The sequence below is a fragment of the Schistocerca cancellata genome, chromosome 3 (genome assembly GCF_023864275.1).
Source record: "Schistocerca cancellata isolate TAMUIC-IGC-003103 chromosome 3, iqSchCanc2.1, whole genome shotgun sequence".
NCBI lineage: Eukaryota > Metazoa > Arthropoda > Insecta > Orthoptera > Acrididae > Schistocerca > Schistocerca cancellata.
The window spans coordinates 563,048,681-563,062,563 of record NC_064628.1 but is presented as its reverse complement, the minus strand read 5'-3'; the positions used below and the strand labels follow the sequence as shown (position 1 = coordinate 563,062,563).

Below are 13,883 nucleotides of genomic sequence, written 5' to 3'. Positions count from 1 at the left end.
AATCGTGGCGAAACTGAAGGGGTCCTCATGTATGCTAGCAGCGTCTGGTGGCAGCACGAAGGCAGTAGACGAATGTGCTTTGGTCGGCGGGCCCTGTCTGCCTAAGTCCGGCGGGGCGAATGTAGTGGGTCCGCTATTGCTCCCACTATTCCCTGAGCTGGAAGGCACTTACAGACGTTGAAAGTATTTCTAACAAGCTTTTCTGCCCTTGGCAAAATGCATGTCACATATTTGACATCGCCGGCCCACATCCTCTGGGAGTGTCCAGCTGTTGACTCTGTCCCTGCATTTGATAACGTCTCCTTTCTGGCAGTCTGATAATGTGGATCTGTGCCCCTTCAACACTTCTCAATAGCAGAGACCGCTGACTGTGCTCCAAAGATTTTTGTTCTACTGGCACACAATAGCGGTAGTGTGGAAGCCATGGAGGTCTTTCACATGGGGTAAATGTCCTCCACAGGTGGTGGCCGAGCCACTTATTCAGAGGTCGATCAGCTGCTTGTCTTACACTGAAGAGAGTGTCAGTAGGGGGCAGCCAGTGTTGTGTAGAGGCTAGATCCCTTCATAATGTCCATTTTATATTGGTGACAAGACATCCAGAGACGAATACATTTAATGTGTATTTAATGTCCCTAACACAGGGCATCTCTTAATACTTGTACGATCATAAAAATTGCACCTTAGTAGCTATACAAGGGGTTGCCCGTTCATAGTTCATTGTTGCCAGATATCCCTCATCCCCCCCTCCACCTCTGCCTTTCCTCACGATATCATGCACCGTTACCAAACTTCTGACAAAGATCAATTTCCCCATTGTATAAAATGGCGGAAAATTCAAATTTTGATGGGAAATCAAAAAACAGGACAATTCTGCCACCCATATGATGTCACTTTGGAAGTAGGGCTGTTGTCTTAACTATAAATAGGTAGGAAAAAAATCCAAGATGGTGTATTGTCATCCTAGAATCAAAGAGAGGGATACTGGCTCAGCTTGCACTATTGCCCAATTTACCCTGAGACAAAGAATGTTTATTTGCCCTACAGGCCAAAGCCTGTGATTTTGGACCAAAGTGCAAGATCACCCCTACCTCCTCCGTACCATTTCTAGACAAAATATTTGTTTTCCTTACAGATGCAGGCCTATGTGTTAGACAGAAGAGGCCAGTCTCAACCTGAAGAAGTTTTTCAACATACAGATGGTAACCAGTCTGCTGAAGTGCTTTCAGTGATATGAAAAACCACGTAACATAGTTTCCCCAAGCCATTAATCATTCATATGTTTAGGTACATGCAGTCATGATTCTCACATCATTTATTCGAAGTGTAAAATTGAAGATGGCCAGGCCGGCCGTAGTGGCTGAGCGGTTCTAGGCGCTAGAGTCTGGAACCGCACGAGCGCTACGGTCGCAGGTTCGAATCCTGCCTCGGGCATGGATGTTTGTGATGTCCTTAGGTTAGTTAGGTTTAAGTAGTTCTAAATTCTAGGGGACTTATGACCTCAGAAGTTAAGTCCCATAGTGCTCAGAGCCATTTGAACCATTTGAAGATGGCCACCAGGTTCTACCTTGACACTACTGACCACTCGCTCCAACTTAAGGTCAGCTATCCAAAGCTTAAAGCTACCCACCAACCCCTCTGCTGTCGTAGATTAAAGAATTAAGTCTCCTGTGATGTCACCCTAAGTTGGATCCTAGGTTTAAGTCCACCTGTGCTACGCTTAAACTGCTACTAGGAATAAGATAGTAAAAATATTGCGTCTTTATTTAAATGAACACCACACTATAGAGTAGCCCCTTTCCATGATGGCAAATTTCATGATTGCCAGATCAGTCGAGAAATCCTTCACTATTGACTACCTTATGAGACTAAATTTGCTGCCTTTACGACGCAACACCGTATCAAGTGTACTCTTTGTTCCCTCGACGAACGATGTGTAGCATACTTCAGGGAGGAATCCGACAAAATCCTAATATTCCTAAGGAGTGTGTGGAGTTGTGTATCTGCAGATAGGAATTATAATTTCCGATAGTCTCAAAGATGGCGAATGAAGGAATGATCTACGCAACAGTTTGAGAACTTGCACAGTTGTATTCCCGCCTGAATTATCAGTTTTCAAGAGAATCAAAAAGCTTGAGTAATAAATGCAATTGTGCTACTGATGCTAAGAAAATGACAACGAATAGGGATTCAGTGGCAAGCATTCCTTTGAGCGACGGTGCTGAGAAGCGAATCTGCATTTTGTAGACGTGGCAGCCACATATAGAGGAAGAAAATTTCTCATCATGTAAAACACATTCAGTTTATTTGATGGCTTGTTATCACTTGTTTATGCCTTTTGTTTTGGCTGAGAAAGTTGGCTGCTTAAATAAAGAATGACCAACATTTAATTAACCATTTTTTGTGACTGCTGGGAAGTCGGAAGTTTGTGATGACTGAGTCGCTGAATAAAAGACAGTCATAGCATTAGGTTCGACGAGAAGTGTAGAGGAACAAGGGTCGTGCATGACTGGAATGTCTGAGATCTGAGCACCGAAATTCTGGTGCAATGTAGGGAACTGAAGTTTAAGTGGCTAATGTACACTCATCAGTTTCGCGAAATTTTGAGTACTGAGCATTTAAATGATTATGTAGCAATCAGAAAGCTAGAACCAAGTTTCTTGTACAGACAAGATAAATATTTCACTAAGGAAAGTGCTTTTCTTTTCCTCTGTACAATCCAAATTGATGTAGCAGCTGTATGCAGGCGACTACAACTGAGAAATGTTTTGACGGCTTTTAGGTAGTAGTTCCAGTTTCAGGTGCAGTTAAATGTTTTCATGCTGTGAAAGTTTCTTAATACGCCGTTAGTCGATATAATGAGCTCGGACAAATCAGAATAATAAACCGATTGTTTCATTTCATCACAAATGATTCTTCGCTAATACGTCTTTGTTTTCCTGTTCCTTTGGAACCATTTAATGGTATCTTCTGAAGGAGGGAGAAAATAACTGAAATATTTATTATATTTTATCGGTTTAAATGTAATAAACTCGCACTCCATTCTGTTTACTTTTTGATAAATCACTGACCACATAAGCATGAAATAATGATAACTTTAACCTCTGTCAGGTAACACAGTGGGTCTAGAGGGTTACAGGGCTCTGCAGCGGCGGTCGTGAGCAGCTCAGCCGTACTTGCTCTTCATATCACACAAAACCGTCACGCGTGAGAGTCTGAAATGGACATTGAAATCTATCCATGCTCACTACCACGTAATTAGTGGCTCTCCCCCACATTGTTAGTAGAGTCACCTCCTGCAACCAGTTAAAAAAAAAAAAAACACAGTACGCGCATGCCATGAAGTACAGGCACTGTCACATGTTACGTTAGTAAACAGGAGAATAGGTAGGTGTATCTAAGTGACTGGACTGGCATTAGAGTTCAACTGGATAGTGAGAAATTCAGAATTGAAAGTTAAATTAGGCAAGTAGATTCAGGGCCACAAAAATTATTCAAAGCATTCATAATATATGTTTTCACATCTTTAAACGGTAAAGTAAAAGATGACTACTTAATTTTGCTGATGACGCTGTACTTTTTGCCATTAGCGCAGAAGAAGTTCAGCAACGAACACAAGCTAAAAAAAACTATTCTGAAGCTAGGCTTCAACGCTACTTACCATAAAAGGTAAAAAAATGTATAAAAGGCGATAAAAAAATTTCAGTTTGACGGTGTTAATGCACCGTATATGCAATGTAACGCGACTCCGTTGCGGATATATAAGCCCATACATACAGGAACGGTATTAACGTGGCTGCGTGTCTTTCCGACGTGCGTGTTGTAAATGCGGAAATGTGAAATATGGCGTCTTTATTAACAAATGCGTCCAAACAGGACCAAATTCCTATTATTCTTCTCTTACAGTTAGTTAGCGAAGGACAAACACCGGTAGACATCCATCACTTGTTGAAGGATACGTATGGATCAGTATGTCTGTCGAAAGCCACCGTTGTGGAATTGTACAACAAGCTTCGTGTTGGTTGTGATTCGACACAAGACGCCGGTCGATCTGGGTGGCCAGTCTGATCCATTACGGGCAACAACAAGGCGGCCATTGACGATGCAGTGATGTAATCCATCGTCCTCTCATTCCAACCATCTGCCAGACAGCTGATGTCCACCCTTTCGTTGATTACCGGGACTCACTGCTTACTGATTTCAAGGTACCTGGTGTCTCCTTGAATGGGGAACTGCACCGAGCAACACTGGAGAGATTACGGCGTGCAATTAAGGCTAAACGTCAGGGAAAACAGCGACAAGGGCTGCTGATGCTGGATGATAATGCACCTCTTCAAATCGCAAATGTCGTAATGGAGAACGCGAACTTAAGAGGGAGACAATCGATCACCAGCCCTACGGTCCTCATCTCTCCCCATACGATTATCACGCCTTCGGTCCCTTAAGAAGTGTCCTGAAGGGTCGACGATTCCCATTGGAAGAGGATGTGCAGGAATAAGTTGCGAAATTCTTCACGCAGCAGGACATGGTGTTTTAGAAATGGGTGTCTTCGGCCTGATGCGTCAGTTCGATGAAAGTCTCAGTGCTCAAGGTGATTTTGCCTGATTAACATACCGCTTCTGGACTGTACGATCTTCGAGTGGAAACTTTCTGATCATTCCATCTTTTAATCAACGTATAGAATTGAAGGTGGTACAAATTAACAGTGAAATCATAGAATCGGATGACGATGTTCCGATTGTGATAGACGATTACTGAACAGAAAGGAATAGAAATAAGAAGAATTTAACTGGTCTGCAGTGCTTTGTAAACTAAGTGGGGCTGTTACTTGTGATCCTCCAGTGTGTAGACGAAGGAAATCTTACAGTCATTTTCGTTTTTCAAGTTGTGAGTTAAGCACATGAGGCGTGGAATTTTAATGTGCATAGCAGTTGAGGGCTGTTTAGCGAGCAAAGAGGCGATGCCGGGGATTAATACAGGGAAGAAGAAAGGAAATAAATGGGCCGGGGAATGAACTAGAGTGGGGAGCGAAATGAAAATGGCAAATGTAGCCAGAAGAATTGATGATAACTGGAATGGGGAACTTCTGTGCTGGATTCCAAGAGATAGGAAAAGACTTAGACGACAGCCTAATGTAAAGTGGGTGGACGATATTATAAAACTTAAATAAGTACTTTTAAAGACCGTAATCCATGGAAAAGTCTATAGGTTGTCCTTAACCACCATAGGTTGCAAAGTAGTTAATGATGATATTATACAGGGTGTTTCGGAACCTCACTGACTAACTCTGAGAAACGAGAGGCATACCAAGAGGCTTATTTTTGATTAAGAAACATATTGCTCTCAGTCCGTTATTCGTCATTTAAGCCCTCTGGATGTGATATGTCTGATGCTGGTGATAACGATCAATATATATATATATATATATATATATATATATATATATATACACCATTGTCACCAAAAACACCCCATTGGTACAAGAAAGTCGCGACTATGAACAGTGTCAGTATAGTTGTCATCGACATTTTCTAGTGATTTTGTAACCAGAAATTTGTTTCCGACAGGCGCCACGACCATTAACTGGCTGGGAGGGCGTGTTCAACGCCACAGAATACGGCAGCGACTGCGTGCAAGAGGACGGCACCGGTTCTGAGGACTGCCTCTACCTGAACGTGTACGTGCCCGGAGTTCCGGAGGAGGGCGCAGCGCTGCCCGTCATGTTCTGGGTGCACGGCGGGGGCTTCTCACACGGCAGCGGCGCTGGCCTAAAGTTCGGGCCTGATTTTCTCGTCTCGTATGGAGTCATACTGGTCACTGTCAACTACCGACTGGGCCCACTCGGTAAGTACGTGTAACACAAGTAAAGATGAGAAATACCTGTACGAATGAAATAACAAAATACGCTGACGAAAAAAATCGCAACATCAAGAAAGAATTGTGCGACATAACCGAAAGTTGGTAGGCGTGTTTGTACATGTAAAAGATGATGTCTATTCAGATTTCGCATCAGTCGTGTAGGGTTGGCGCTAGTCGCGCTGCCACGAGGATGCCAAGCTAGTTCATTTTAAATACAAGCTCTAACTTAAACGGTCATAAGCGTTACTTACCTTTGAAATTAGACGTTATGAATTGATGTCGGTCAAGAATGGCTTTAAGGCGACAAAGACGCCATTGTCAGCACCTCACTGAGTTTGAACGGAGTCGTGTAACAGAGCTACAAGAAGCCGGATGTTCCTTTTGCGACACTGCAGAAAGATCTGGCAGGAATGTAGTCACTGCACATGATTGCTGGCAGCGGTGGTCACGAGAAAGTACGGCGACAACATGAGCGGCATCCGGACGGTCACGTGTCACTACCGAGAGGGAAGACAATAGTGTGCGGCTTATGACTCTGGCACATCCTGCTAGATATTCAGCAGCATTTGGAGCACCAGTCGGCGAACTGTTACAAATCCGTCACTTCAACCACAGCTCCGAGCCAGACGCCATGTACCGTGCATTCCATTGACCAAAAAAAATCCCCGTTTCCGACCTCAATTGTGTCAAGTGAGAGCCCATTGGAAGGCAGCGAGGGAGGCAGCTATGTTTTCTGATGAAAACTGGTTCTGCCACAGTACCAGTAACTTTCGTGTATTGGTCAAAAGCAGGCCAGTTGAGGGACTGTTGTCTCAGTGCTAGACGCACTGGCCCTACACCTAGAGTTATGCTCGTGGTACGATTTCGTATGACAGCAGGATTCTTCTTGTGGTTGTCCCACACACCCCGAATGGAAATACGAACGTCAATCTGATGATTAGACCTGTTGCGCTGCCATTCATGAACTGCAATATTGATCGACCAAGCGCAACAGGCATGGAGCTCCATCCTGCAAACTGATATCCGACATCTGTACAACACAATTAATGGACGTTTGCATGCTTGCATTCAACGTTGTGGTGTACGAACAATTCACAATTGCAATGGCTTATCTTGCGCTTACAATAAACTGTGTTCTTGCAATGTTAATCACTTAAGTAGTTTACCTAGAAAATGTATTTCAATAATTTCATTACTTTACGGTGTTCAAATTTTTTTCCGTAAGTCTAATATCACATTAACTGAAACCTAAAACATAACCCATGATCTCCGTGACTCAGCAAATATCTCTGAATTTTCGTGCAGTCTACACACCTTTGTGCTCATCAAGCAAGTTCAACGGGAGCCAACGCCTGCTATTTAGTAATTCCACTTTGCCAGTGGATTCTTTACACATAAATAGCGTATTAAGTTCCAGAGCCGTTATTCACCAAATCCGATCGACGCGTTTCTCAGACTCAGCTACTAACAAATGACATCATATCGCTCTTTCGATTACATGTCGAAACAATGTTGGATAATCTCCATTGCGAATATCGATGTACATCGCAATACATTTCCGTAAGACAAAGGTAACGGGAAAGGTAACAAGATCTGTGTTGTCTGTTCATCAGTGTTTCGTAACAGATAAAGAGGGAGTGTGAGCATAAATTAAATCAATGCAACCATCAGGTTCGTAGCCTACTTTAATAGACTACATATGTGCTTCACAATCCTCGTTAAAAGTACGAGGGCGTGCTGAAAAGTAATCTCCCCGGAATTTTTATGTGAAAACTCGTAATACTCCTTAAATAAAACAAACATTGTTAAAATTCTACATATTTATCCTTCATATCCACATATTCATTTATGAACATCGTCACGCTGGCGTACAAACACATTTTTCCCTACGGGAGACCAGTTTGTTGATACCGTTCCTATGGAATATATGACTTTGTTGACGGGGACGCTAACTCACTTCTGCACCACTTCATCACTATCAAGGTGAAGTCCTCGAAGGTCTTCTTTAGGTTTAGGAAAGACACGAAATTCAGATGCGACCAAGTTGTGTCTCTATGGAGTGAATCAAAGGCGTCAGGTTGCTGCAGAAACCGCACTGCTCATCTGTGGTCTGGAATTGTCTTGCTGAAGGACGGGAAGCTCCATCTGGGAACGAACAATTCAGATTCGAAATTCGATAACAGCACGCTGTTTCTCAGGAACCAAATAGTTACGTTACACAACGTAATGTTACACGCTACATTTCGGAGATCTGTATCGGCAGAGGCTTACAAATATAGAGACATGAAGGATAATGTTAATAACATTTGTTTTACTTAAAAAGCTTTAAGCATTTACATATAAGTTTTCGCCCTCTACAACTCCCTCTATTACCATAGGAGTTACTGCCTGTCGCTTCTTCTTGTCAGTGTTTTCCATATATTCCTTTCCTTGCCGATTCTACGCAGAACCTCCTCATCCCTCTTCATACCAGTCCACCAACTTTTTAACATTCTTATGTAGCGGCACATCTCAAATGCTTCATTTCTCTTCTGTTTCGGTATTCCCACAATCCATGTTTGACTACCATAGAATTCTGTGCTCCAAACGTACGTTCTAAAAAACTTCTTCCTATGTTTGATACTAGCAGACTTCTCTCGGCCAGTAATGCCATGTTTAATGGTACTCGTCTGCTTTTTATGTCCTCCTTGCTTCGTCCAACATGGGTTATTTTGCTGCCTAGATAGCAGAATTCCTTAACATCGTCTACTTCGTGTTCCTCAATTCTGATATTATGTTTGTCGCTGTTATCATGTCAGCTACTTTTCATTACTTTGGTTTTTCTTCCGTTTACTCTCCATCCATTTCCTGCACTCATTAGACTATTTATTCCATTCAACAGATGCTGTAAATCTTCATCATTTTCGCTGAGGATAGCAATGCCGACAGCGAATCTTATAATTGAAATTCTTTGACCTTGAATTTTAATCCCACTCTTGAATTTTTGTTTCATTTCCGCCATAACTTCTTCGATTTATAGATTGAACAGTGAAGGCAGAAGACTACTCCCCTGCCTTACACTCTTTTTAGTCCGAGTACTTCGTTCTTGGTTATTTCAGTCTTTTTTGTTTCCTCTTGGTTCTTGTACATATTGCATATTACACGTCTTTCCATACAGCTCACCTCTATTTTTCTCAGAATTTCTAACATCTTGCACCAGTTGACAGTGTCGATCGCTTTTACCAGATCGACAAATCCTATGAATGTGTGTTGATTTTTCTTTAGGCTTGCATCTATTATCAACCACAATGACAGAACTGCCTCTCTGATACTTTTGCCTTTCCTGAAGTCAAACTGGCTGTCATGTAACAGATCCTCAAATTACTTTTCAATCTTGCTTCGTATTATTCCTATCATCAACTTGCATGTATGTGCTGTTCAATTGACTGACGACAGTCTCGCACTTGTCGGCTCTTGCTACCTTCTGAATTGTCTGGATGATGTTTTTTCGAAAGTCTGATAGTACTTCACCAGTCTAATACTTTCAACACACTAGTTCGAACATAAGTTTAGTTGTCGCTTCCCCCATCAGAAATTCCGATGAAAGTTATCAATCCGTTCTACCTTACTTTCTCTTTTGAATTCTGATTCTAATACTGGATCCTCTATTTCTTCCCTTTCGATTCCTATTTCGTCTTCCATCACTTCGTCAGGCAAGTCCTTCAGTTCATAACTTCAATGTACTCTTTCCCCATCAGAAATTCCGATGAAAGTTATCAATCCGTTCTACCTTACTTCCTCTTTTGAATTCTGATTCTAATACTGGATCCTCTATTTCTTCCCTTTCGATTCCTATTTCGCCTTCCATCACTTCGTCAGGCAAGTCCTTCAGTTCATAACTTCAATGTACTCTTTCCACTCTCTCCTCTGTGCGTAACAGTAGAATACCCACTGCACAGTATAACTCCCACTGCGTTCTTAATGTTACCGCCCTTGCTTTTAATTTCACCGAAGGTGTTTTGAGCTTTCTATACGCTGAATCAGTCCTCCCGACAATCATTTACTTTTCAATTTCTTCGCATTTTTCATCCAGCCACTTCGGCTTAGCTTCCCTGCTCTTTTTCTTTCATTCTTAAAGGACTTCTATCTCCGTATTCCTAAATTTCCCTTAACATTTATGTACTTCCCTCTTTTGTCGATCAGCTGATGCATTTCTTCTCCTACCCATGGTTTCTTCGTTGTTAACCTCCTTGTATACGTGCTTTTCTTTCCCATGACCAGTTTTAGAGCTATCCATTCCTCTTCAAGCGAACTGCCGACTGAGCTATTCATTATAGCACTATCTACAGCCTTAGTACTTCCGTATACCACTCATTGCGCACCGATTTTTCCTGACTACTCTCTTAAGCTTCAGCCTACTGTTCATCATTACTAAATAATGATCTAAGTTTATATCTGCTCCTGGGTACACCTTACAATCCTGATTTCGGAATCTCTGCCTGACTACGATGTACTATAACTGGAAGTTTCTTAACCTTCCCGCTTTTTACAAATATATCCCGTCCTCTTACGATTGTCGAATATTCGCTATTATCAGCTGAAATTTATTGCACAACTCAAGTGTTTCACCTCGCTCATTCCTGTTACCAAGGCCATATTCTCCCGTACCCCTTTCTTCTTCTCTTTTCTCTATAACCGCATTCAGCTTCCCATGACTATTAGAGTTCACAGGCCAACGATGGAAAACCTTTTTTGCTAAAAATACCTTGTTCTTATGTTTTTTATGGCGGGAAATCCAAATGTGATACTTAAAAAACTGTATCACCCACCATTTCTTCAAATTTTACAGTTAAATTTATTAAATTAAGCGATTTTTAAAGAATTTAACAGCTTTTACATAGTTAAAATAATTTAAAAAGGTGGTGTAATGAACGTAGATGACGTTGGTAGCATTACTGAAAAACATTTTCTGGCAAAGAAAAGGTCGATTCTATTTTTGTGTTCACAGATGGTGTTTTGTTTACTGTCAACCTAACCTCATTTTCCCATTTCCTGTACATGTGCTCAGTACAATGTGTACTCGTGGTTGTAAGAACTCTGCTGACAGTTTTTGTTATATTAGTAGTGAATTTGTGATTAAAACATTAAAGATTTTGTTAAAAAGGTTTATCTATCATACTTTGGATGTAAACTTGGTGATCAAGATAAATCTTGGACGCTGCATAAGGTACGTTATGTGTGTGTTGAAGATCTGAGAAAATGGTTCAAAAAGGAGAAAGAAAGCCTTTAGATTTGCTGTTCCTATGTTATAGAGGTAGCCAAGAAATCATTCCGATGATTGCTACTTTTGCAGTGTTGATATTACTGGTCACAATTCGAAAAAGAAGCTACCCTAACCTTCTGTCCGCCATCCGACCAGTAGGGCATGGTGTAGATTTGCCGGTTCCTGAACCACCAGGTGATTTAAATTCTATGTAGAATGTGATTTAGAGGTACAATGTGATGTACAATATGATTTAGATGGGCCAGATGATGATGAATTCCATTGCAATACAGAAAGTCTAGAGCCCAGATTGTTTACTCAGACCGAGTTTAACGATATGGTTTGGGATCTGCGCTTAACGAAAGATAAAGATGAATTGCTTGGTTCTAGATTAAAAGAAAAGAACTTATTGGCAATTGGAGCCAGCATGTACATGTATAGAAAGAGAGAGCAGCAATTTTCCAAGTTTTTTCAACAAGAAGGTGATTTTGTGTACTGCTCAGACATTCCCAGTCTGATTAATGAGTTTAGTATTGAATACAAAAAGGAAGACTGGAGGCTGTTTATTGATTCATCCAAAACTAGTTTAAACGCTGTTTTATTACACAATGGTACCATGTATGCATCTATACGTGTTGGACATTCTATACATATGAAAGAAAGCTATGAAAACCTAGAAATAGTGCTAAATGAAATAGGCTATTCTGCTCATGGTTGGATGATATGTGCCGATCTAAAAGTGACATGCATGCTCCTTGGTCAGCAAGGTGGCTTTACCAAATTTCTATGTTTCTTGTGTAAATGGGACGGGAGGGTTAGAGATCAACATTGGTGCAGAAAGAACTAGCCTGTGAGGGAGTCTTTAAAACCTGGTGAGAAGATTATTCTACGTAAGAACCTTGTAGACCCAAAAAACCGTACTCTTACCACCTCTAAATATAAAGTTAGGCCTAATGAAACAGTTTGTAAAGGCTGTGCCTAAATATGTACAATATTTTAAGTATCTATGCCAAAAGCTCCACACCTTTCAGATGCTAAACTAAACGAAGACGTCTTCGTCGGACCTGACATTAAAAAATTGATGTTTGATGTTAACTTTGAATTCACAATGACCTTAAATGAGAAAGAATCATGGCTATCATTCAGGCAAGTCGTTACAAAGTTCTTGGGACATGAAAAACACCCAGAATATGTTTCTATTACATCTACAATTTTAAAGAAGTTTAAAACTTCAGTATGTTTAATGAGCCCTAAGGTTCACTTTTTGAACAGTCACCTTGATTACTTCCCGGACAATATCGGAGATGTTTGTCAGGACTAAGGAGAGCGTTTTCACCAGGACATTCAAGTGATGGAAGGCCGCTAGAACACCAAGGCCGCTAGAACACCAACATGATGGGGGACTACTGTTGGTCACTTCACCGAGAAGTTCAGCAAGCGACTCATCGTAGAAAAAGCTACACAAGAAGCTCCAAAGAAAAAAGAGAAGGAAAAGACAAACCAATTCCAGCTGACTAGTGAAACCTCTACTGACACATATCATTGTTTTAAGTAGCTTACTGTAAACACAAACCATGCCTATGTTTACCGCACAGAATAGGATTTTTATACTTTGTATTAAAAAGCATATCGCCTGAAAACTATGAATGATACAAAAAAATTAGGCTAGATTTGGATTCAGCTCATAAAAATCTATAAAGATCAGCTATCAAAGTAAAAAAAGTTTTTAAAAAAAAATTTTCGTTGGCATGTGTTTTTCATCACCCTTTACGTACCGCATTATCCGTTCAGTATCCCCATATACTATCTCTATCTCTTCATCTTCTGCTTGCGACGTCGGCATACATACCTGAAGTATTGTTGTCAGGTTTGGTTCCCTGTCGATTCTGATGAGAATAACCCGATCTTTTAACTACACAGTAACACACTCTCTACCGTACTTTCCAATTCATAACGCATCCTACACCTGTTATACCATTTTCTGCTTTTGCTGACATTACTCTATACATGTTTGACCGTAAATCCTTGTCTTCTTTCCAGTTTACTTCAATCACCATTAATATACATAGACTGAACCCTTTTCAGATTTTCATGCTTCCTAACCAAATTCACACTTCTGACGTTCCACGCCCCGACCCTTGCAACGTTACCCTTTCTTTGGTTATTCAGTCTTTTTCTCATGGTCTCCTCCCATTTGGCAGGACCCTGCCGGAGATCCGATTGGGGGCTAGTTCGAAATCTTTTGCCAATAGGAGAGACCATTAACACAAATTTTCAACTACAGGCCACACATTCTGCGGATACACATTATGTGTCTTTAATGAAGTAGTTTACATCGCCTTCTGCATCCTCATGCCATTGAATATTGATGATTGTTCCGCCTGTTGTGAGCAGTTTTCCACCCCAAGGGCAAGAGAATGTCCTGAACCTCTGCCCGCTTCTCCGCCAACTCTGACAAGGCAGTTGGCGGAACGAGAGTGGCGTCTTGTGCCGGCAGACTTCGGCCATTATTGTCGATGATTTTGATTCAAAATTGAAGCAACGGCGTGCTTCGAACAAGGGCGACGATCTTTAACAGGCCTAAATCTCTCTTTCATCATTGAAGATTCGTTTACCGGAGTCCTGTACAATTTTTAAGTGGCAAGAAAATAGCATTTTACGCGCCACCACGCAAAGCACCGTGTACGCATCTATATTTGACTCAAGCACAGCAGGAAGCTGGAAGCTGAGTGATCTACTGCGCTGTTGCTAAAGTATCTTTATATAAACGAAGCTAATCTGCGTA

General features: G+C 41.3%; 2 protein-coding genes across 2 annotated transcripts in view; both read left to right on the top strand.

Annotated features, from left to right (window-relative positions):
• LOC126175419 (cholinesterase-like) overlaps positions 1-13,883 on the top strand; it is a 423,045-nt gene that overhangs the window by 153,880 nt on the left and 255,282 nt on the right. The gene's annotated exons all lie outside the window — the stretch shown is intronic.
• Positions 1-13,883, top strand: part of LOC126175420 (acetylcholinesterase-like) — a 118,359-nt gene that overhangs the window by 48,104 nt on the left and 56,372 nt on the right. Inside the window, exon 3 of the mRNA XM_049922219.1 lies at positions 5,565-5,841. Within this exon, the coding sequence (XP_049778176.1) occupies positions 5,565-5,841 (277 nt within the window). The remainder of the gene's footprint in view (positions 1-5,564; positions 5,842-13,883) is intronic.